General features: G+C 43.8%; 4 protein-coding genes across 17 annotated transcripts in view; 2 read left to right on the top strand and 2 right to left on the bottom strand.

Moving 5' to 3' along the window:
• The first annotated feature begins 288 nt into the window (after positions 1-288).
• On the top strand, positions 289-3,628 carry LOC1276083 (chitooligosaccharidolytic beta-N-acetylglucosaminidase). 6 transcript variants are annotated; one of them, XM_061649706.1, is made up of 4 exons: positions 304-674; positions 762-828; positions 1,090-1,209; positions 1,579-3,628. In XM_061649706.1, exons 3-4 carry the CDS (start codon positions 1,133-1,135, stop codon positions 3,338-3,340), a joined length of 1,839 nt encoding a protein of 612 aa, XP_061505690.1. In that variant the 5' UTR covers positions 304-674; positions 762-828; positions 1,090-1,132; the 3' UTR covers positions 3,341-3,628. The 6 variants fall into 6 exon arrangements, with proteins under 6 accessions (XP_001688652.2, XP_061505690.1, XP_061505687.1 ...); XM_061649703.1 differs by having other exon boundaries at positions 762-956; XM_061649705.1 differs by having other exon boundaries at positions 727-828.
• On the bottom strand, positions 3,579-5,311 carry LOC1276082 (transmembrane protein 50A). Its single transcript, XM_315390.5, has 3 exons — positions 4,775-5,311; positions 4,551-4,682; positions 3,579-4,478 (listed from the first exon to the last, which is right to left on the bottom strand). Exons 1-3 carry the CDS (start codon positions 4,862-4,864, stop codon positions 4,218-4,220), a joined length of 483 nt encoding a protein of 160 aa, XP_315390.3. The 5' UTR covers positions 4,865-5,311; the 3' UTR covers positions 3,579-4,217.
• Positions 5,312-5,530: 219 nt separating this feature from the next.
• Positions 5,531-6,408, bottom strand: LOC1276081 (transmembrane protein 267). The gene is made up of 2 exons (XM_315389.4): positions 5,999-6,408; positions 5,531-5,933 (listed from the first exon to the last, which is right to left on the bottom strand). Exons 1-2 carry the CDS (start codon positions 6,281-6,283, stop codon positions 5,604-5,606), a joined length of 615 nt encoding a protein of 204 aa, XP_315389.4. The 5' UTR covers positions 6,284-6,408; the 3' UTR covers positions 5,531-5,603.
• Positions 6,409-14,757: 8,349 nt separating this feature from the next.
• The window catches only part of LOC1276079 (calcium-binding protein E63-1), an 85,941-nt gene continuing 75,398 nt past the window's right edge, over positions 14,758-25,300 (top strand). The window contains exons 1-4 of one of the 9 annotated variants that reach the window (XM_061649694.1): positions 22,818-22,994; positions 23,075-23,250; positions 24,806-24,838; positions 25,022-25,067. In XM_061649694.1, coding sequence (XP_061505678.1) covers positions 23,215-23,250; positions 24,806-24,838; positions 25,022-25,067 — 115 coding nt within the window. In that variant the 5' untranslated portion in view covers positions 22,818-22,994; positions 23,075-23,214. Of the gene's footprint in view, positions 14,986-18,884; positions 19,680-22,731; positions 23,251-24,805; positions 24,839-25,021; positions 25,068-25,300 lie in introns of those variants that run through there. The other 8 variants (XM_061649697.1, XM_061649695.1, XM_061649698.1 and 5 more) reach the window with 8 other exon arrangements.

Genomic DNA, 25,300 nt, shown 5'->3' with positions numbered 1-25,300 from the left:
TCTCTCTCTCTCTCTCTCTCTCTCTCTCTCTCAGCAAGTAAATCGCTCTCTTTGCATTTTGCATTCGCAAATTCTCGCAAAGCAGAGAAATAACGGTTTTTTTTAAATATCTTTTGAAATGTTACTTACACTATTCAGTAAACACTATCTTTCTTGTGCCTTGCAAAAACACAATTATTAGGTTTTTCAGTAAACCCCTAATTTTGAACGTATTATGTGCCCATATTCTCACAGTGTGTATCGCTTTCTCCCTCTCCCTCTCTCATATTTGCCATTCTCTCCTGTAACCTTCATAAACAATCTCATTGTTTGTCTTGATGCCGTGCCTCCCATCACAAAATCACTGCATTGCGCGAGCACACGGTCCAGCTGCTGGCGTTGTTTACCCTTTGTGGTTCCCTTTTTTCCCTTAGCTCCATCCCAACGTCCCTATCCAAGGGAAGAAAAAAAACACAAACACAAATTTCAAGTAGTGTGTAGAACCCTCCAACTCGCAACACAAGTGGGAGATGGTGCAGAAGATGAAATAATCAGGACATTGCCCGAATCAACCCATCAACCCATCCAGAACCGGTTTTTCGACCATCTACGGCTTTACCTGCTCCGACGGTACGTAATCGCGTGCGAAGGAAAGGCAAAGTGGGTGCCTACCGAAAACCGGCCAGCAGATCCGGGTAAGAATGCGAAGACCGGCGGTAACAAGAAGACGGTTCCAATAAAAATCAGTTCCCCGAATTGACTCCCACATCATTCGCGATCAGCGAACCGTCGGAAGTTGGTGACCCTCGTAGGTGCCACGGGACGCACACACAGCACACACCGATTAAGGTTCGTTAACCACCAAGGCATCAACGAGTCTTTCCAATTGCACCAAACAACGCTTAGAGAGGGGGAGTGAACGGGCAAGAAGTGAAAGTTTGTTGTAGTATAGTACCGCCCTTTTACAAACTATCAAGGTAGGGCAAGAAGTGGAGTGCGGAACTATGCGGAAGAAATTAGCAAATGCAAATTAGAGTTCCCCTTCAATCGCTTCAATATATCGACCACAATCCAACACATCTATACGATCTTATCTATTTTTAATTTCAGCTGTTCGATTATCTCCAGCAGTCTTCGAGGCAGCGACAGCAGGATGGCTGAAGTACAATATCTTGTGACGGCATTATTTGCTCTATTTGTTTGCACTGGAATCGGAGTCCACTCGGAGGGGTAAGTTGTCCTCTTTCTTCCACCGCAACAGCAACGTTCGACTGTGTAATGCAATTAAAAGAATTATAAACCGAACGTACATGGTCTCCATCCTCGAGCACTTCAGGCAAAAGCCTGACAGTGTTGAACAACTATCACTGATTGTTGTTGCCTTGCGTTGTCACTCCTGTTTGTGATATGAATTTTACACAGAAATGCTTTTTGATGGGTTCACTCCTAACGGCGGTCGCCATCATTGTGGCCGTTGGTATCGCATTGCCGAAAGTCGACAATTTACGAAAGAGGTGCCCGAAGACGACGAACGTTTCGCCAATGGTTTTAAATTTCACTTTCTTTTCCTCGATTTTTTCCCATCCTTTCTACTTCCAGCGAAGCCGTATGGGGCTACCAGTGCAAGAACGATCGCTGCGTCAAAACGCCCATCTCGGAGGAATCATACCCAGCGGCGAACGCCATCAGCCTACCAGCATGTCGGCTGTTCTGCGGCGAAGGGGCGGGCCTCCTCTGGCCACAGCCAACCGGGCAGCTGGCGGTGGAGAACGAGCTCGCCCACATCGACCCCGACCAGGTGTGGTTCCAGTGGGACGAAAAGCTGACCCAGCTCGTCGGTCTGTGGGAAGCGAACAGGGACCGTTTCCGCAGCCAGCTGAAAAAGCGTGCCCAGGGCGCGGCGCTCAAACCCGGCGGCAAGGCGGTGCGCATCAAGCTGAACGTTACGGATGACTCGCTCGCGCTAAACTACGAAACCGACGAAAGTTACTCCCTAACCGTGGGAGCCGGCTCTAGCAAGGACGAGCTGCAGGCAACGATCGAGGCGAAAACGTTCTTCGGTGCCCGGCACGGGCTGGAAACGCTGTCCCAGCTGGTACTGTACGACGACATCCGGAACGAGCTGCAGATGGTAGCCCGGGCCCGGGTGTCCGATGCACCGGCCTTCCCGCACCGTGGCCTCGCCCTGGACACGTCGCGCAACTTCATCGATCTCGAGTCGCTGCGCCGCACGATCGACGGCATGGCGATGGTGAAGCTGAACGTGTTCCACTGGCACATCACGGACTCGCAGAGCTTCCCGCTGGTGGTGAAATCGCGCCCCACCCTGCACACCTACGGGGCGTACAGCCGGCAGGACGTGTACACGGCGGACGACGTCCAGCGGCTGGTGCAGTACGCGCTCGAGCGCGGCATTCGCATCGTGCCCGAGCTGGATGCACCGGCCCACGTCGGCGAGGGCTGGGAGAAGCTAGGCGTGACGGCCTGCTTTAACTACCAGCCGTGGGAGAACTACTGCGTGGAGCCACCGTGCGGTCAGCTCGATCCGACCAAGGACGCGGTGTACGACATCCTGGAGGACGTGTACCGGGAGATGAACGCCATGTTTAACCGGTCGGACCTGTTCCACATGGGCGGGGACGAGGTGTCGGTGCGGTGCTGGAACGCAACCGGCAGCATCCAGCGCTGGATGGGCGAGCAGGAATGGGGCCTGCAGGAGGGCGACTTCATGAAACTGTGGAACTACTTCCAAACCGAGGCACTGCGCCGGCTGGACAAAACGCTCCCGGTGGCGGAGGGTGGTAAGCCGCGCCCGATCGTGATGTGGACGAGCAAGCTGACCGAGTCGCCCTACCTCGAGCAGTACCTGGACAAGGACCGGTACATCGTGCAGGTGTGGACGACGGGCAACGACAGCAAGGTGGCCAATCTGCTGCAGAAGGGCTACCGATTGATCATGTCCAACTACGACGCGCTCTACCTGGACTGTGGCTTTGCCGGCTGGGTGACGGACGGTAGTAACTGGTGCGCACCGTACATCGGCTGGCAGAAGGTGTACAACAACGATCTGATGGCGATCGGTGGCCCGTACGCGCAGCAGATACTGGGCGGCGAGGCCGCCCTCTGGACGGAGCAGTCCGACACGCACACGCTGGACAACCGTCTGTGGCCCCGGCTGAGCGCGCACGCCGAGCGGCTGTGGAGCAATCCGCGGGCCGGCTGGCAGATGGCCGAGGCGCGCATGCTCCTCCACCGCGAGCGGCTAATCGAGGAGGGCATTGCGGCCAACAGCATTCAACCGAAATGGTGCCTACAGAACGAAGCCAACTGTCCGATCGGGGGCGATGGTGGGCGTTCGTAAAAAGATGATGGAAACAAAACAAAACAAAACCGCAAAAGTAGAAACATTAAGCTCGGGGTGTACATTGAGGTGGCAGATTTGGTTCATCCCCCTGTTGTTTTGTTTGCCCTCCATGACACCATAAAATTCCAAATTCATTCTGCTTCCCAATTGGCTTCCGGTCGTTTGCTAACGTTACTTTCGTTGAAGTTTGAAATTGTTAAAAAGAAGAGTGAAAAATCCGACAGAAGCGAACAAATTTGAGTATATATATAAATAAATGATACTTGTTTATTGTGTTTACACTTACTTGTTCGTGGTAGGTTAGTTCATGGTTTATAAGGGGGAGCGATATTTTGCCTTTTTACATACAGAAGCTGCGCAAGTTCTTTTTTTTCATTTCGTTTCTTCAAATTTTGGATTCTCTAGGACAGCAGCTCCAGTCATTTTTTCGAAAGGCAAGAAGGAATGGATGATCGTTCAAATCGACGGTAGTAGCAGCAGCACACTCGTGTTTGTACGATCACTCTCCTTGCCGGCCGATAAGACATTCGAGGGTGTGAGGACTTACTTATCAAGAAAATGGATTTTTTTTCTTCAAATAATCAAAACGTTATTTCCTCTTCCGACGTCGCATGAGTGTATGTGTGTGTATAAGAGAAGCGATCCAACTGCCTCACCGAGGGTGGAACTATCCCAGCCCAGCAAGCGCGCTGTACGGGAATCACAATTAAAAAAATCACCGCGTCTAAAGGGGGGGGGGGGGGGGAGGAATTTGAAGCGTGGATGGTGTAAGGACACCTATTTAAAGTACGGTTTACCCAGCGTCGTTGATGGTTTCGGATGATTCATGGATGTATCCGGCACGACGGGCGGTCAGTTCATCAGGCTGACCCACTTAGAAGTTGCCCAAATAATCGCTCTCCGTCGGGGGACCAAACTTGTAGATCAGGGTGGCTAGGAAGATGAACACGTTGTGCATGAGCAGAGCGTACCCCGGGTACTTGTCGGTTCGCGACTCGTTCACGGTAAACTCGGCAATCATAATCCAGATGGTGGCGATGATCGAGGTGAAGCCGAGCACGAATCCGGTGAAGAGAAACACCTTGATGCCTCTACCGCCCATGATACCGCCCGTGTAATTGGGAGCGCCGTGAAGCTACACAACGAACGAGATTATTAGTACTGGAAAACACTCTCCTGTGTGCTGCCCCTCCTTCTCTCTACTCACCATTTCGTTCGTTACAGCATTCACCATGATGAAGCTGATCGTCCCTAGGATACCGCAGATGTAGTAGGAAAAGTTGAACGATTTCGGGTAGACCGATGCCGTGTCGATGATGATCCACCATCCGGAGAAGAACTGTCCCAGGGGGCAGGGAAGCATTGGATTTGTATATTGTATATTGCGTTTAATCAAATTAGTGCCATGGGGTGAGGATGAGTCACACTTACCAGCAGTGCTGCTACCACCGTCGCAAGGATCGTTCTTCGGGGAAGCACTTCGAACCAGTACGCCTGGCGAATGCTTTCGATTATCGCCATTGTGATGTGTGTTTGTTTGTTTCGTTGTGGTGGGTAGTGTTGGTTCGCGCTCAAGAAATGGCAATCGTACCGTGTGCCGTTTCACTTTCCTTTGGTTGCGTCAACTATTCTGTAACTTTGACGGAACACAAGACACAGATATCGACAAAAAGCACTCGCTAGAGAGGGATTTCCTTGCACAATCGTGATGTTTTTCCGTTTTTTGTTCTCCGTTTTCTGCTTTGATGAGATATGTTTTATTGACAGGTAAATAAGCAAAAGATTGCTGGAAATGACAGCAGTGCGTCCATGAAGATCATTTTTGACCAGTTGTCATCCTACTTTGTCCCATAGTTCTCAAAAACCGCGAAATGTGGAACAAAATATAAAAAATGTATTTTTTTTGTAATTTTTTAATAAATAGATAGTAAATTTCGACATGTAAGGACCACTTTGATGTATGTTTCTCCTTTCCATGAAATTTCCCACGACAGATGCCATCAAAATTAGAAAAGGTCTTGAATGCTCTTTTCCTAGTGAAAATACTACAACAATAATGATGTGGGCAATACAGGCGACTCACATGAAGCGTATTATTTTTACATAGCTTAAATTTTAAATTAATTAAATGTGCAATAATTTCGATTTTGATTTTATTACATAAAAACAAATAAAGCCTACTGCATCTATAGAATATCATAATTGATTTATTTAAAATTAATTTTCTATTTCCAATCACATTGCATTCTCCCAACTTAATTTACAACTCCTCAACTAGCTTCATTTTTGGCACGGTGCTGCTGCCCGTTGTTTGCAACAGATAAACGATCACACTTGGAATGATATTAACATACGCAATGTATAGTGCATAAGGAACTGCCGGACTGCTGCTGTCCTGAAAAGGCGATTTAAACCAAATTCCACGCCTTGTCGCATCACGTAAATGATGCGTGCTAAATGCCACGAAAGCCATCGCAATCAACATACGCAATTGATTGCTAGCGCGCTTCGTAAGGATAAATAAGATAAAAATTACTACACATATCGTTGAATTGTGAAGAAATGGTCTTCGGTCAAGATTGGTGGCATCCTAAAAATAAAAAGAAAGTCACTTGAGGGGGTTTAAACATAAGCAATCATAAAAGCGCTCTCTACCTGCAATCTGAATGACTTTGCTTCTATAAAATGATCCAAATCAATGCATGATGAAATAATCGTTGCCACGAAAAGCAGCCAGCAGTACTCGTGTCGCGTAAGTTGATGTTTGAAGTTGAAAAGGACCAGCTCCGCGACTATGCACCCGATAAAGGCGTGCGTGGCATTGTCAATGCAGGCTCGCACAAGAGCCGGCTTCTGCGCGGATTCACCCAGTTTATCACCGATCACACAAACACAACACAAGATTACATGCTTTACCACTAATAGCAGGTTCCAACTCATTTGAAAGGAAAGTTGACGAATCAAACTGTTCAGCGATTCGAAGAAATTGTGAATACAGGAACGAAGGATGATTCAATATTGCTGCTATTGTTTACAAACAAACGAGCCGCGCACAGTGAGTTTCGCGACGGACAAGGATTGACATTTCAGTGATGCTGTTTGTTATTAAAATCGGAATGTTTCGACTAATTGATTGCTTTTTTACATTATCTGTTGATAAAAAAAGATTCATACAAAATTGGAAGGGATATCAACCGAAAAACAATAAGTTGTTTTCATTTCATTCAAAACATTCTTCACATCCCTTCAGAAACGTTTGATAGTCTGTTAAACAACACACTGGGAATTGAAATCATGAATGGTCATAATAATTAAAAAAAAACACTGCTTTGAATAAGTGATGCACGTTCCGGTGCGAACCAACCAGTTTTATTTCGTTCCTCATAATGTAACGATCGGTACTATGTTCAAAATTAAGAACCGGGTTATGTTCAGTCGTATTCATCAGAACGATCAAAGTATAATTGGAAAAGAATAAATGAGCGAAACGATCGGAATGATCAGAACGATAGTAACGATCGTATGGTACATATTTCAAGGCCCATGCAATCGAAATGAGACACAAAAATGAAAAATGTCCCATAGCATTCGGATTAAAATATCAAAGTGTAGTACCCTGGAGATTTGACCCCTAATTAGACCATAGTGCCGGATCGGAATATGACCATCACCGCGACAACTGTGCGATAATCCGAATGTCAAAAATAAAGATTATTCGTTTACGGATCGTTGTACTGACAACACCTTCAGCCTTCTGTTAATTCTTCTGCCTTCCGATTTTGTGCCTTTTATAAGTTCAACGTTTAATACAAATTGGTAAAACTCGAGGTTTTACAAAAGAAAAAAAACAATATAAAGCATAATAAAACCGTCACGAAAAAATATGTTTCATACAACATCAATCGAGCTTTCCATTATGATACACACTACCGTAATTAGTTAATTATTTTGTTTTTATTTAACTGATCACTTATGAAGCTTTACTATTTGTGACTTCTTGTTCAATCATTAATTAGTGTAATAAACCCTACAAACACAAGATTTTTTAAGTGTTCCTCATGGTTCCTCATAATGTTTAAGATGTTCCCTAAGGATGTTTGCATAATTCACAAATAATAGATAGATAGAGCCTCTCATGAGTTTTTATTGTTGTTCTGACCTCCGGACGTGATCGTTCTTAGATTACCGATACCAACAGAAATATTTAAAAACCAATTCACACAAAGAATCGAGACTCTGTTGCAACAATACATTACACCCGAAGTGATCAGCTGATCGCACGTGCTATTTCTTCATTTTGAGTAAATTTTTAAACAAAGTGAAAAAAAAACATCCCCTTCACTCATACGCAGCCACGTTTACACAGCCGTTGGGCGCTTTAATCTGGTCCGGTCAGTTTAACAAAAAAAAAAGAAAGAAAGAAAGAAAAACATCTGAAACTGCTTTTCCTTTACTGTGCACATGCCGCGCGCATCTCATCGGCAACCAAAAATAAACACGCTGCAATCGTGTCTCAAGCCGATGACGAACTAAAAATAGTTTCAAACGGTCAGGGAGGCAATAAACCCTTTTCTCCCTGGCATCTTCACTGCTGCCCTTGCACGAACACTCTCTCTCTCTCTCTCTCTCTCTCTCTCTCTCTCTCTCTCTCTCTCTCTCTCTCTCTCTCTCTCTCTCTCTCTCTATCTATCTCTTTATCTCCCTTTTCTGCAGATTGCCAACCATTTCAAAACTTCTTTCCTCGCCACGATGGATAGGTCCACTCCGAATCCGGACCTGTTTGAGTCGAATGAACGATCTTCAGTTTGCTCAATGATCTACGACCGCTCCGCACACATACACCAACCAACTGGCGTACCGTTTCTGCTCGGTCACAGGAGACACGGTGGTCAGTTTGCCATGAAGCAGCAGTTGGTACAGTCACCCGGTCGGTTGTTCGGGTGGAATCCCTCGAGCTCCATCGCCAGTAGCAGATCGTGGCCATGGATCGTCAACCTTGAGATAGAGAGGAAATTTGTTCACCGTTCAATCGGAGAGACATTTGTTTACGACGACACTAGCTCCTAGCGGGATGTCAGAGAAGGGTGTTGCCCTGGACGAAGCAGAGCTGGTCCTGGGCTAGTGGACGACATGTTTCCGTACTTTGCTGTTCTAAACAGTATCATTTGGTTGTTCCATTCCCACGATCTAATGATCTATACCCTTGAATTGCCCGCCGGGGGAAAAAAACATAAACGTAATCTGTTCGCCTGCATGGAGCGGAATAAAGGTTGTGGGAGGAGCGTTTCATTTACGGTCTGTTGAAAGCTTAGATGAACCATTTGGTAAAAAAGATGGCATCGTTTGGAAATTGCGATTCTGATACCTAAACAGAGAGAAAAAAAGATTTCAAATTTCATAGAAGGGAAAATAGCAACGCTAAGCTGAGAAAGAATCTGAGAGGGTAGTGTAATTAATTATTTATGAATACCATGTGTGCCATTTTACTGCGTTTGGAAAGGAGACCCCTGGTGGGAGGAAATGATTCATTTGCCGACCATAATATATGTAGCGAAAAGAATGCGAACAGTGGATTAGAGATTGGAGGAGTTGGTGATTTATGGTTTAGTATATTCTATTCGAAGTTAAAAAGTATATACAATAAAAATGTACAAATTTGCCCATGTTAAATATTTTACGCATTGGGGTTAAAGCTGTTTTTATAGATTAACTTTCGTTAATATTAAGTTTATATCTCATAGATATAAACACTATAAAAATGATGTTAATCCTTTTCGATCGTTACGAATATTGAAAGATACGTATGTGTGAAGAAGAATAATCTATAAACGTGAGGAATCTAAGAACTAACAATAAAATTGGCATGGTAATCAATTCTGAAAGTGTTGCAAGCCAATTAGATATAAAGGCATCAGATAAAGAGTAATGGATTATCAACAGGAATGATGTCGCTAGGGATGATAGACAGGTGACACATTAACGATTACGGCCTGGCCACGTCCACGATTGGCTTCGAGTAAAGCCGAAGAGAGTCTCCAATATTGTGAAGCCTCGGCTTTTTTTCGATTTTTGTATGACTTCGGTTCAATGTCGTGAGTTTTGTACAGGTCGAGGACGTTAATATATCACCTGCCATATTGTTCATACATGTCTTCATATATGACACTACAATTAAATTGAGGTCTAAGCGTGTTGCACAAATTGAGTAAAACGTGGATCATCCAAAAATAACGTACCACCAAAAATGATACTGTTACACCTACGTCTTATGTAACAAAATGTTACGCTGGAAGCAACTCACTTTTTTGTTCGAACGCCTTCAACGCGGAGGGCGTTCGGAGGCACACTTTTTCTATTTCATACGTTTGATTAACAAAAAGAACTATCATGACATGGCTTTTTTGATAATACATTTTGTTACGCAATTAATTGAAAGTCCCTTAGTTCGCTTCGTCACAGTTGACGGAAACGCCACTTAGGGGGCGTCCATAAATTACGTAACGCTCAAAGGGGGGGGAGGGGGTTCCCTGTAGCGTTACGGTTTGTTACATAGGGGAGAGGGGGGATTCACATTCTGTTACGTAACGTAATACAATCCTATCACTGGTCACTGACAAATGATCGCCCACCTGGGTAAGTTTTGCACTTTTATTTCTTTATATCTTTTGATAGGGAATACGAACTTGACATTTATAAAATACCAAAACAGAGGTTTGACAGAAAATTGCCATGAAAAAATCCACCGTGTAATACAGGTTTAAGAGCCGTGTGTCTCAGGTAAAGACTGTAGTTTTCAATCCTACCGTCAACAAAATTCAAACAGTTACATGTCATTCTACGCTAAACGCATCGACCTGTATATTATCGTTGGTAAACAACAGTCATGCGGTGCTGTCAATCAGGATTAGTTGGATAATTCGGCTGCCTCGATCATCCAGACCACCCGGATGATCGAGAAAGGGAATTCGTAACGTTACGAGACAGGGAACGATTAAGCGGTAGTAGCGAAGAAACAGGCAAATAAAGCGCAGCAAATTTTTAACCCTCCCTTCAAAAAGGTGTTCAAAGATCTGTTTTTTGTTTAGCAGTTTCGCTATTCTTGTTACATCCGTAACAAATTAAAAATTTGGTGCAAGTTACAGTGTGAGAAGTGCCATGGAGGGTGAATATACTCCGGAAAGCTGTGGTGACCAGCAGGCGCATCGAGCCGATAGCGACCTATTGGCAGGATCGACACCGAGACGTGGAGGAGTCCACAAAAGTGAGACGCCGACGATCCTGAGCCCAGCAGCAGGGCCATCGAAGAGTAGAAGAGAGGATCCCCTGCAGGATGACCAGCGTGTGGAACCGTTGGCGTACTCGACACTGCGACAGAACGGCGGTAGGAGTGCGAGTCCACCGGGGGAGCCTTTCATTAATTAAACATTAATTTTAATTAAACATTAATTAAAACAACTCTGCATACTTTATAAAAGCAATCAAGTAAAAAAATATAAACCCATATTTTTTTGTATTTGTTGATGCAAAACCAAATTAAGGGGGGGGGGGTGTTCGATCATGCGTTACGTAATTTTGGAAGGGGGGACTCCTCCAACGTTACGTTTTGTTACGATAGGGGGGGAGGGGGTCGAAAAATCCCAATTTCAGCGTTACGTAATTTATGGACGGCCCCTTATACGGCTCAAGTAGGGCATCTACCACGTATTCTCTTCCCATGAGGACATGTGTACACTTGTCAATCCTCATGTAGCATATCTACAATACAGAGCATTTTATAATACACAATATCAGATATAGACACATTGTAACACACCCCGGAAAGCCAAATCACACTATTGTTACACATTCTTTATAACACATCAGCAAATCAATCCACACCATAGCAACATACCCAGACCATACCGTTCATAGAAAAAAACCATTGAGACACACATAACGAAAACAGCCGAAACGTGCAACATAAGCAATTAAAGCGTTACTGTAGCAAAGCAGACAAACAGAGAACGCAAAGCAACTTATCGTTAAAAGCGCAGCGTAGGCAAAGACCGACGAACGCACCCGTTCTTTGGCTAGAACAGCTGAAACTTTCCAGAACCTTCGTAAAAACACTATAAGCGCTGCATAGGCAATGGCAATACAATAGGTAATACAATGTATCAATTGCGCCTTATATCAATTACCTTTAATTGGCACAAAAACTCATTCCATAACGTATTTTGAGTATAAATAAAACCAACTCCGTCAACCAAACAAACCAAACAAGATTGGACGTTTGGATTGGACGCCTAAAAACTTTGCCTACCCAAGGTAAGGCTTCTAAACTCCAGCGTTTCCAGTAAGGGAAACCCCTTCCGGGTTTCCAAGATGGCCTGGAGGATCTAGTGACGAAAAGTCCGCTTTGAACAAAGTGTTATTCTACCTCGAAATACTGACCTATTGCGACGGTACTCGATCACATTACATGGCGACCATAACTAAAATCGAACATATTACTCGTACAGTGGCTTAAGTCTTACCTAATTAATCGCACATACATCGCGAAAATTGATAAGCACAATCCAAAGAAATAGTCAGCAGCTCGGGTGTCCCACAAGGAAGCAATATTGGTGGGCTTCTCCGCTTCTCTTCATATTGTTCATCAACGATGTTACCCTTGCTTTACTTCCCGACAGTGTCAGTCTGTTTGCCGACGATGCAAAAATGTTCGCGCCTATACATAACACAGGTGATTGTATATTCCTGCAAGACTGCATCGAAATCTTCTGTTCGTGGTGCAAGCGCAATGGACTGACTATCTGCATCGAGAAATGCTTTTGTGTGTCTTTTAGTCGATGCAGGAGCCCAGTTACTGGTACCTACTTCATGGACGGCACTGCAGTTAATCGACAAAATCATGCCAAAGACCTGGGCGTTCTTCTTGATTCAAGTTTGAACTTTAAACAGCATATCGATGACGTTGTAGCCAGAGGAAACCAACTACTTGGCGTGGTTATCCGGACAACTAATGAATTCCGCAACCCCATGTGCATCAGAGCTGTCTACAACAGTATCGTTCGTTCGGTTCTGGAATATTCGTGCGTAGTCTGGAGCCCAACCACTGCTTTTTCAATTGCTCGAATTGAGGCGATCCAACGTAAGCTCGCGCGATATGCCCTACGCCTACTTCCCTGGCAGGATCGCAATAATTTTCCTCCGTATGCTGCGCGGTTCCGTCTTCTAGGCCTTGATCCTCTTTCGGTTAGAAGACGCAATGCACAGTGCTCTTTCATCGCTGGTTTGCTAAATGGCTCTATCGACTCATCGCCTTTGTTGCATCGAGTCAATATCTATGCACCATCTCGAACACTTAGGTGTAGAGAGACTCTTCGGCTCGCTCAACCCCGTTCCAGCGCTGGTCGGTCTGACCCTATGTTCCGCATGTCGGCTGTTTTCAACACTGTTTCGGATTGCTTCGACTTCGACATCTCAACTCAGTGCTTCAAGGAACGTCTCCGACTTCTGCCGTGGCCGCAGTGAATTGCGATACAAACCTTGTTGATGCTATGTATTTTTTAATGTACTGTTACTTATCTTAATTAGGCCATACGGCCTGTTGAAGATTAAACAATAAATAATAATAATTACATTTATGACCGGACAACATGTTACAAACCTCGTATAGATTCGTATAAATTAATTATCCTGCTTAAGGGTAGAATTCTAATCAGTTATTGCTAGTTTAATTAGTAAACCTAGTTCATAAGTGGTTTAATTTGACTAACTAAGCCTTTTGCGACATATGAGACGAAAAATAAAATTTGTTGAATTGTTCATTTGCACGTACGACTAATGATTAATAAGAATGCACTTGAAAAATATTGCGTACATCTTACAACTTATTATACAACGTTTTATTTTGTCACATTTATCAACAAACAAATAAAAGTAGAAAAGAAAGATCGTTTAAAGGATTGTCTTCTTCAGAGCGTAGCAAAACTCTTAGAAACGCAAAAGTGTTAGCAATTCAAAGTCACTACACAAATGAATAAAAATCCACCTGCAATAATTCACACTAACGCAGCGCTGTAGATTATGCTTACACCTTCTTTAAGCGACTAAAAAAATCGATGACATGCGTGTCCTTTCTGGTACACCGTCGGTTTGGCAGCGAATGCTAGGAAATGTTTAAAAAGGATGTACTGAAAGTGATCCAAACCGTTGCACTTTCATTGATCCCGCCAATCGTGTCGTTTTTGTTGGCGCCGATCAAGACTAAGATCGATCAATTTCCGTGGCGACAACGAACGCCTGCTTGTCTTCTGCTCAAAAGTCGCCAACAAAGCACACACACACACACACACACACACTAAACACCTTTTGGCAACGCGCGCATCTAGTCTGCTTTGCTTTTCGCTTTCGTGCTCTTTCTTCCGTGCAGCACCGCTCAAGGCGCCACTTTTGTTTTCCGATACAAGCAAAAGTGATGTTACTATGCAAAGAGCGAGAGAGCAAGTTTTTTTTTTATTTCGTTGTTGATCGACCACGATCGACATTCCGACCGACGCGCTGACCGACATTGGCGCGTTGTGGGTAATGATGGCGAAAAGACAAATTTGTTTCCCTGCCTATTCTTGTCACCCCAATAATGCGATCGTATTGTCGTTTGTCTGGCATGAGCTATGTGTGTGCGTGTTCGTGTGGAGGGGTTTGGTTATTTGTTTTTGTGTGACTGTTTTTATATGACAAAAAACAAACCATTCAGACACACAAACCGAAAGGACACCGACAACCGTTCGGTGACGATGCCATTTTGTCACGAGCTTCGTCACCTCCGCGGCGGGTAGAATACCTCATCATCCACTCCCCTTTCTCCCGTTCCCTGTGTGTTGCATTGCTGTCACTGTTACTGAAAAGCCTCAAGTACAAACACTAACGCCCGTTTGCATCTCCCACCGTCTGCCACCGTCGTCTGCTTTTGTCAGAGATGTCGTCGAGCGGCGGCGTAAAAAATAGCGGCATTTTGAATGTGTCAACCACGTTCATGTTTGAACGGCCGGTCCGTTCTTCTGCCCGTTCTGCACGCTTTCCTTCTCACCCTCTGGGCGGGGTGCTGTCGACATCCGTCTGCCAGCACGCGAACTGATTAGCGGTAGGAAAAAGGGCTTTTTTCGCGCGAAAAACCCCACGGTACCGTGACCATCAAACACTTCAAAAGGTTCTGCACCGTGCCGGAGAGTAGGGACGAATGGATGGTTCAATAGCAAACCACCCGTCACCCATTCGAACATGCGGGTTGCGTTCACGAAGGCAGGGGGGGTACTGCTGCTGCAATTGTACCATCCCTCGGGTTGAACTTTTCGGCCAGCAATTGCGCGGTTTCGGGAGCACCCGTTCGGCAGGATGCGTTCACTATTGTTCACCGTGCCGCGGGAGTCGTACCGTGATCGTGACGCTTGTGTTCGTGCTACTTTCTGGGCTAGATCGTACTCTTGTTGATCGGACGGGATTAACGGCTAAGGAAAGTCGGTAGCAAAAGTGTTCGCGCGTGTGAATCGGGTGCTGCCGAGATTTGTGTTTTTCGTTTGGTGAACTTTGCACGAGCAAAGTGCAAAACATTATCATTCAGTACGGCGCAGCCAGGAAGCAGCAGAGAACCTGATGAAGTAATATGTTGTGTTGTGTGATGCTGTAGCGCTGCTTGCCTTTTTTGCGACTTGGACTTTATTTTATCTTTTGGACTTTATTTTCCAGATCAAATGACTGCTTTAGCAATAACACTTAATTGATGCCTTTTCGTGAGCTTTTGTGTGACAAGATATGAACTTGTGTATAATTATGTAGAAGATAACCTAATTTTAACCGTACTGCTCTGCTGGGAATATGCTAATGATAAATAATGATTATCCACAAATTGAAAAAAGCTTTTGAATGCTTTTGAGATCTTTTTTTTTATAAAACAGAATTATAATTAAAGCCTTTTCAAACCTATACAGATAACGATATAAAGTATATGATTATACTTTATTAACAAAATCAATCTCCATCTAGCCTAACTTAACCTAGCCTCACTCAAACCTAACCACTAATATTATAACCAAAACAGAATCAAACAAGCCATATTTAAAATCAAAATTCTTGGAAACAACACTCATAAAAGCACTCTACATTTGCAGTACACAAAATAACTAGTGATGCAAGAAAATAGAGATAGGATTTAAATAAAAATTGGATCTTTGGATTGGTTTTGAAGAAATGGCCCCGATCAAATTGTGCACAGTGGTCACCGAGAAACCTGGGAGGTTAGAGCTGTTCAATCCGACGATGTTTGCTGACCGGAAGACCGGCTGGCCAGATAAGACGTTGGTATGGATAAGTCGGATGACCTGCTGAGTAGTTAGGATGGCGGACTGAGTTCCGAGAGCACATGAAACGCGAATGCGGATTGCTCAGATTTTGAAATTGGCGTCCGGAACACAGGATGTATCGTATGGATCCTGCGTCTGATCATGATCGTATGGAAAAATACGACGTAATGCAACCCTGGTGAAGTGTCTTTGAACATTTTCTAATCTAGTGCATCCCTCAATACTAGAAGGGCTCAATACAATACTAGCATGTTTCAAAATTGTACGAACTAGACTGCAGTAAAGAGTTCTTAAACAGGAAAGATCTCTGAACTCAGATGAAACCCTGAGCATAAATTCCAGATGTTTATATGCTTTGGTTATTATATCCTTCAACCGTTGCTTGAAGTTTAACTCCAAGGTCACAAATAGACGTAACACCAGACATTGAGAAGCTTCTACTCTAAATAATGTGGAAAATGAAAGTAAGATGGAACTGGAAGTAATAATGAAAATAATGGAAACTTAATCGGGACAAAGGCACATCAAATTTACAGAACACCATATGACGAAGGAGTTGAAGTAGAATTGAAGTCTTTCACTATCACTAGACGACATCATCCGCATTTAGAAGATGGTCATCTGGAGGTAAAATATTATAAATGTCATTGACGAAAAGGGCAAACAATAACGGACTCTGCACGCTACCTTGGAAAACACCCGAAGTGCAAGCATACCTAGTAGAGAGTTGAATTTTACTCTAAAAAAAAGATCTTTTATATAAGAACTAAGCTGCGTTATACTTATGACAGAACTACATTTATAAACAACATATGGACAAATACAAAGTTCAAATGCCTTAGAAGTGGTAATAATAGTGGCTTCTTGTATCCTGTGGCCGAAAATTCTATTTACCACTTATACTTACGTAGCACCCTTATGAAATCTCTGAGTCGATATGTGGTCAAAGTATTCAAAGGAAGCGATATGAGGATCACTTCACAAGCTTGAAAACTTCACTTCACAAGCTGGATCATTCTGCCGACATGCATAACCATGCAACCAGGCATTCGGTCAAATGGCGACGCGCCGTGAAGTTACCAAAATTTATGACAATCAATGATATTCGATGAGAATTCCACACAAAAACAATCCGTTTCACGGCGAATATTTTTACGCCATGTGTGGATGACAGCTAGGTACAGCCACGAAATTGTCTCTATACGTCTGGTTGCCCGGTAAGGTGCATTGGATTTGGACATTGCAAAATTTTTTTGTAATCAAGGGAGACGGTGTTCAATTTTCCTACAGTATATTGCTTGTAAAATATGTAAAATATTTAAATAATGCAATTTAACCTACTCAAATAAATGCCTTTTAAAGGAATAAGTTTTCAAACGGGCAAGCAAATGTGTCCAATTTAATGAAAAAAACAATATATATGTAAATGTTGTATGTTTTACTCAGTAAAGCATACAAAATTAAATCCTGTAAGGAATAAGATAAAAACAATCCTCTTCCATGAGTCACTAAACTGTTGACTATCCTGGGATGAAAAATGTGCGAGAAAACGTTTTTCCTCCAGCTTGCTCCTATCCGTTCACGATCCGCCGATAGTGGATGTCACCTTGCAGTGTTTTGATTTACTTGCCGACTGTCAACATTTGTTATTCTTGTTTTGAACCAGCGCACGCGGACGGAAATGACCGTTTACCGGTTGAACGATGAAGTGACCATCACCTTTTGACGATTTTTTGTAGCACAACAACAAGAACGACATTAAAACAAACATCCAAAAAACCAAACAACCCAGCACGCATACGCAGAGCATGATGGTTTGGGGAGCATTAAATTTAGACCAAATGCAAAACAGTATACCTGTTGGGTTTTTTTTGTCTTATCAGAAAAACAATTCTAAAAAATAACTATGCATTTTAATTACGTATTTTAGACAATATGTAAACAACAAATGAATTCAACCAAATGAAATATTGATCTTGAATTGGACTTCAAATTTGAAAGCATTAAATTAAATTTAATGGAGAAACATTGAAGGCATTGAAGGGAAAATATTTAAAAACATAACAACATTCTGCAATATTAAGAGCATTAAGCTTTTTCAATTTTTTGAAAAAAAAAATAGATAAGTAAGTTCGACTTCAAATTTCCTTTACAGAAATAATTCAAATGCTTTAAAGTAAATTTTTCGCTTCAGTTTACTGTTGCCTGTAGTCTTTTTGTGCGACAGTAAGTTGTCGCCCAGTAACGATCCCGAACGCGCACGCACACAACCTGGCGGAGGGCATGCTAATTTCACTCAGTCTTCCACACGCACACAACCACCTGCACACTCAAACGCACATCTACACACAATCCCACCTGTACATCGAGAACGCCGAATTTGAGTGACAAACGTGCCGCCGATGCCATGCCTGGCGGGCCCCAATAGATGCAAAAAATGCTCTTTGAAGGAAGCGTAAACCAAAACCTACCGTGCGCTCGATTTTTTTGGTGGGCTATTCTTAAAAGGTCAGCAAAAACACACGGCCAAAAAGGGCAGCGAAAGCAGGAAACGGGGAAACAGGTTAGGAGGGCTTCGGACCATCGCCACGAGGCATACAGCAGATTACGTACTACACGCCGGAAAGGCACCGTTCAGCAGTGCGCTGGTATGCGTGCCGTCCCAGCATCCCACGGGAAAAGTTCCCCCCTCCACCGCGTTAAAAACCCCCGGTCAAAGGGAAATCCGGCTCCACATCCCGCATGAACTTTTGACCCTCGGAAAACGGGGATATTGGTAAAATCGGGCGCGTTCAGTGTACCGACGAGCGATACGCAAAGCAGTCGCAACCGCTGTTTGTTTGTTCCGCCACAGCCGTGATTCGGTGCGTAAACCGCGTGTCACAAGCCGTGTGCCATATATTTATATTTTTTCTTCACGTATCTGTGCCAATGCGATCACTGTGCGATCACGAACTCACGCGGTGAATGATGTGCAAGCGATCGACGACACTTTGCGACATCGGCTTTAGTGTTTGTGTGTGTGTGTGTAACACGGCATTCGAGACGAAAGATAACCTCGTGGTAAAAGTCGAAAAATAAATCCCAACCGACCAACCCAGGTGGATTAAAGCGTGCCATCACCGATCGCGCAAGGGAGCGTTTCTGTTTCGGGGTGGCTGGTGAAATTTCACGTACGATTCGTGTTGCTCTGTGACTAGCTAAACGGTCGAGCGGTGAGGATAGATTCCTATGCGTGTGTAGCAGGCGCTAAGGGGGGAAGGAAAACCGTCGCGTCTCAAAGCGTCTCTTTGAAGGCTCGCTAAGGGTAGCTGCGCCAAGCGGGACAGTACTACGGAAAGCCTTGAATCGTACGGTGGTCGGTTGTTCCCTCTGCGCGATTGACAACGAAACAGCATAATTTGTGCAGGTGTATGTGTGTGAGTGCGCGCATGTTTGGGGTGATCAGTTCTGTATCATTGCCAGTTTGAAAAGCAGTTTTTCTCTAGACCGTGTGTTTACGATCGAATGGGACGGCTGTTTTGAATGGAATTGAGTTTTGAGCGAGCGTGTCTACCCGGTTGGGAAGGTGTCGGCGCCGTCAACGGGATGAACGGATGCAGAACGCGTGCGCATACTAATTAGTTTGATGTGACAGTTGATTTTTTGTTGTATACAAATTTAGACGACAGTTTAACGGCCAGCCAGGTGTTTGCGTGGCAGCAGAGTGATCGAGTGATATCAAGAGAGTAAGAAAAAAAAACTGAATAAAGCGAAGAAAATAACCCAAAGCTGAATTAGTTGTGCAAAGTTGGACATTGAAGTCTATTTTTCTTGATCTTAACAACCGCCTGACAAAGTGAAGCAAAGTGCATTGGTGCGTTAATGCGAACGAACGGGAGGAGCGTGCTGCTGCTACTGCATTGCTTTCTGTCTTAACATCCCGCGATCAGTACCCACCCGCATTGCTACACATTCGATTTCGAATGAGTGGATTCTACAGCCAAATTAAGGTAGAGTTGTAATAGCCAATGGTGCTTCGTTATGGGTTTTGTTATTGTTATTTATTTTCATTTTTACCATAACATTAAAGTGAATAGAACAGCACAACGCTGAATGTCTCTCGGGAGACGCCGATCGATCATTCTCTGTCTGAGCAGCCGGTCTGAGTTGCCGTGCCTGCTGCCGCGTTACGGCTAGCCTCCATTTCTTCACCTCCCACGTGGGTCTGTCACGGATCGGTCTTATTGATGAGATTTATAATTTTGCCCTTTTGGCTAATGCCGAACAGCTGCACACCTGGCAGTTTAATAATGTGGTTGTGTGAGTGTGTGCTTGTCTGCGATGTGAGATGAGTGGAATTTTCATGCTCCGTTTCGTCACTAGACGCCGGCGAGAAGGGAAGGTTTAAAATTTGCATAACGATACCAGATTGTAAAGAGATTTCCTCAGTTAATACGAGCTATAATTTGCTTATCTTTTTTTTTTGTTTTTTGTTACAATAATTTCACACCGCAGATGCCATTACTTTTAATGTATTGAATATTTTGAAACATTGTTTTCTCCACGCGTAATTAGAGAAGTATTTTTGCTCATTGAACCAATGCGCAAATGTTGGCCGATTGAATCACATGATTCATCCCTACACTGTTTCATCCCCGGTTACCTCGTAACCTGATAGCAGGTTTTATTGATCAAAACCCAACGGGAAGTCAACAAAGAAAGGAATTTGTGTCGCATCACGAGTAATTGTTTCGATGCTGCGCGCTGCGAAACAAAACACAGCAAGAGTGTACAGAGAGGACAAAAAAGCAACGGAACTTGAGAAAAGTAAAATGAAGAAAGAGAGAAAATAACACTGCAGCATGTGAAAAGGCTGTCACTAAATCTGAAAGGAAAGCTGGTATACACAACAAGCAGCCGTTCGTTTGTTCGCGAGCGCGCGATCAGCTGTAAACAATAACAACCTGACGCGGCGTGCTGCGGGAGGGCAGGCAGCGCACGCGGTGGGGCTGCAAAACGGTAGCTAACGAGGGCTAAAGATATCCGCGACCTACTATTATTAGCAGCATAGTTTACTCCTTTGCGTCCCGCCAACGCTCTCGCACTCTCAATCCGGTACGTTAGTGTGCGATTAGTTTAAGTATATGCGCGGCACAACGGCAAGCAGTCGGCTGTGCCAACCCGTGTGCCAGTCAAGATGTGCGCCTTTGAGCTTCACTTCCTCGAACTTGATCGGCTTCGGGGTTTTTGTGTGCCGCCGCCGCGTCCTGCAGCTGGTGCAACGGGTTGATGCATCGATGAGAGTGCGCGGTTGCAGCATTTGCCACCATGTTGCGGTTTCCTAAGAGCGCGCCGCAAAAATAAACTATCGTCAGCTGTGGAGGGTTTGACCACCGGTTTCGCTGCAAATGAAGAGTGTAGCGATTTTTCGGATGCCTTAGGATTAGTGGATAGTTGACTTTTTTACACAGTTGTTTACATAGACTATGCTTATTATTTTTAAAGATACAAATCTCAATTTAATACCAGTTAAAATATGTCACTCGTTATTTCCCGCAAAAAAGTATACATCATAAAATTATAGAAATAGAAACAGGCTAGTTGGCCTGAGTCATTCTTACGAAAAATAAAAACAATTTTTTTTATCTGGTAAAATATGTTTAACACTGCTTGAAATAATAGAACAATTACTGCCTACTATTTACAGAAAATATATCAGAGAACCGCGTTTTTATGGGACGATGATAATTATGGAATACTTTGCTCGAGGAGTACTTTGTGTTGCTGGTAATACTAAAAAAAGAATCATCCATAAAATACGTCACGTTCATAGAGAGTGCAGCTTAATTACAGTACCGCAATGTTTCACATTAGGTGTAATTAGGTGTAGGTTTTGTGGACTTTTTTCTGGACTTCCCATATCTTTGGATTACGCTTTGTTAACGTATGTATAACGATAAAATTTTGTGCAAAAATTTCTCATAATTCAGAATTTCTGGAATTTCTATTTATTTTCATGTTTTTTTAATTTCAAAAATATATTTCAAACATAAATATATGAAAATATATTTCAAACAGAAAGCTTAGACAGGATAGAATCACTTATTTGTGAACATTGGGAACAGCTCTAGCTTCTTTTGCCTTAATGTATATTTTAGCCGATGTTCATTATGTGTGTAAAATAATTGTTTAATAAGTAACAATATAAAAAAGATCAAAAGTCCAACTGGTTCTAATTTAATTTGGTACCTTTCTTGGTGAATATTCCATCAATATAAAAAACACCTTTTATGTATTAACGACATGAGCACCACTGGTGTAAAACACGTTATTTAAACATTCTGAACAAATTCATACAAATCTTAATCGATAAGGTAATTTCACCATTATTACAAAAACCGGATTATAAACGGATCGGTTAAAAAAATTATCATGATACATTATAGCTTTTAAATATTCATAAGTATTTTGTTGTTTTTGATGAACCATCAAATGAATACACTTATTAACATAAGAACACAACAACATGATGAACAAAGTTTATTATTAAAACTGTTTGACATCATTGTTTTGTTTACGTGTTTATTAATAGCTATAACCAAACAACAAATGTTATGTTCACCACTGTATTATGCTTAAAAAAACTGCTAGAATCTTTACACAGTAACAAGTGACAGCACTGTCCTGTTCCTTCGTTCGTTTCGTTTTCATTTCGGACCGGTGAGGCATCACACCGCTGATCGCTCCAACCCTCCACCTGCCTTCCTCATGGGGGTGGACACCTTGGCTCCCCGACTTTACGACCCTTTCTTCTTTGCGCTTCAACGGTTCTGCTATTTTTGGGGCACGAGGGCTACACAGTGAGGACCAAAACCACACAATCTTGTGAATTGTGAGGTGCCGGTACATCGCGCTCATCGGCCGACTGCACTGTAACGCTTCGCTACGATACCGTGTCAGCCTGCTCGTTCCACTTGCCCCGCCTCACCATGAAACCCCTTTTGCAACGTTCGAGGCGATCTTCGAGGCGAGCAGCATCGTTATGAATCTGTTTTCCATTCGATCCGAATAGTTCGACCGGGCAACGGGTACGTTTCGCGTGGCGGTTGGGGATGCGACAACGAATGCAACCGAATGCACCGCACTGTGTCGAATGGGCGGCGGCGTGGGCTGGGCCCGGTGTCACAAACCAGTGTCATCTTTCGCGCGGGCTTGATCGGGCGATCGTGCGCCTTGTGTGATCGCGCTTCTGATTGCTATTTGTTTTGTTTGCCCTTTCGTCCATCGTGGCTTGCCAATAATACCTCCCGAGACGAGTGTAATTGGTTTGCGATCGTTCCCACGGCAAAAAAGTGTTCTGTACCTTTCTGTATCATTAATTATCCCGGCAATTCATCCTTTTCAGAAGCAGTGATTTTGAGCACGGTGTGTGTTTTGTTTTCTCGATTTCGATTTTCCGCGAAGTGTTAATTAGCGAATCGGTAGTGAATTAGGTGCTCCACTTTCTGTCCCATTCTTACCCGTGCTTGTAGCCGGCTTGAAATCATGAGTGATTTTAGTGAGATAGAAGACGCAGCAAAGGTGAGCGTAGCACCGTTGGGCGGTCATATTTTACTGTGATTCAACAAAGAATGTACCGTGGTTTGAGTTATTTTTATCAACTTATGCACACACGATGGAATGTGAAAATGAAACGCTTTACCCACACGGCCAGGGAAGAAGCTGATGGTTGAAAATGCGTGATTTAATCGTTGAAGGGATGTTTTTATGTTGTTTAAAATTGGCAAGAAACTGAATTTCTTTTGCATTCAAATCAAGACAATGGACTTACCTCAGCGATAGCAGATAGCGCTGTTTCCATAAAAGTTAAATCACCCACCGGGCAATCATTCGAACGGTTAAAGTTCGTACGTTTCAAAAACGAGCTTCTTTGCAATTAAATTTACCAACCCCGTTTTGCCCAGCTTCTACGAAGCGAACGCCAAACGCGTCCCTAAACTCTACGTACAAGTGGCAAAAGCAACACCCATCATCAATGGTGCAATTATGTTCTGCCGGCAGCGATCACGTGCCCTCGACGATGGAATCGTTTGGCGAACGTGGCAGCGACTTTTGCTCAAGTCTTCTTTCCGGGAATAGCCTCTCTTCAACTTCTCTTCCGTTGCCATTTTTCGTAATGGTCGTTTTTTTATTGCTTCAAAAACCAGGGAAGGGTTCGATTTTCCATTGCACGGTAAAAGTTAGCCAACCGGCCACAAAAACGTTGATGAAGAGAAAAAAATGCCAAGATGCAGACGCGAGTGTGCTGCTTCGGGGCAGCAGAATTTGTTCCGCTGTTGTAAAAATGAATTTCAAATGCAATTTCAAATGCAGACAAATGCGCCAACCTCTTATGGAGTAGGCTTAGGGGGAAGGTTGATTTCGCTACCAGCAGAAGCAGGCTGGAAGCCGCAACAGGAAGGTTAATTGCATAAGTACGCTAAGTTCAAGGAAGTCGTAAATAACCTCCCCCTTTCCATCTTCAACCTCATTCTGTTGGTTTCACACAACATTTCACCACTTATCTTGCTTTCACTCTCGCTCGCTGCCGGGGCGGCCATCACCGGAAACAAACCAGAAATGGCAATGGCCGCCGTATGAATCATGAGCGGCACCAGGCGTCTCCATCGCATTTTACCCCCTGTGAATCTGTTGTCATCACCACCAATGGTGCACAACAAACCGCAACAGCCCGGCCAAGCCAGTGCAGTAAACTTTGTAAACTAATTACCGTGCGCTGCTTTTCTTCACATTCCGGCCACATACATATATCGCAATCATGTCAGTTAAGAATGAAATACGATTAAGCGAGCGTGCCGTGGCGTCACTTCGTTCGTGGCTGAATTGCATTAAAATCGGTGCGGTAATTGAACGAAGCTGGTCTCCAGTGGTGTTTACGCTCCAAAACTGAAACACTTTTCAAAGGGCAGCAAAATGAGGAAGGGTAAAAGATTGTACTGCTCGAACAGGAGTTTTATATTACAACAATGCAGCGTTATTTGTGTCGCGCTACTGCTTCGCTCTGCAAAAGCAACCGTTAACTATGAACTACATTTTAACTTGTATATCGTATTCTTGTTTCCCTCCACTTGCACAGATGCTGGGAGCTGCACTGATAGGACGGCGCAAAGTAAGTAGTCAACGTGCTTCTTCTCAAGGAGTCATCACCTTACACCCGACTACAATGTAGTTGAAGGGTTGATTTAGTTCGCTTCCCTTGCTGCTACCTTGCAACTGATTTCCTCTTGTACTTTTTTTCTTTCTCTCTCTCTCTCTCACACACACATTCACATTATCTTTCTCCTTCACCCAGAGCTCGGTTGCCAAAGGGAAAACTTTCACCGAGGAGGAAATCAAGGGTAAGTGCAATGAAAACGGAAACCGATTCCGATTGGATCGATTTCAACCCTCGTACGGCCGTGCCCGCGCACGTGTAGAGTCGAATGTCATCTAGCGTGAGCGCATTTCGTGCTAATGGTTTTGTCGATGTCATCCCATCGGCGAGACATTGGCCGGGTAATGCTCATGCACATCTCATCATCATTATATCAGTGTCGCCATCACCATCATCATCATCATCATCATCATCGTG

Source organism: Anopheles gambiae, chromosome 2, assembly GCF_943734735.2.
Source record: "Anopheles gambiae chromosome 2, idAnoGambNW_F1_1, whole genome shotgun sequence".
NCBI lineage: Eukaryota > Metazoa > Arthropoda > Insecta > Diptera > Culicidae > Anopheles > Anopheles gambiae.
This window is presented reverse-complemented; position numbering and strand designations above follow the sequence as displayed.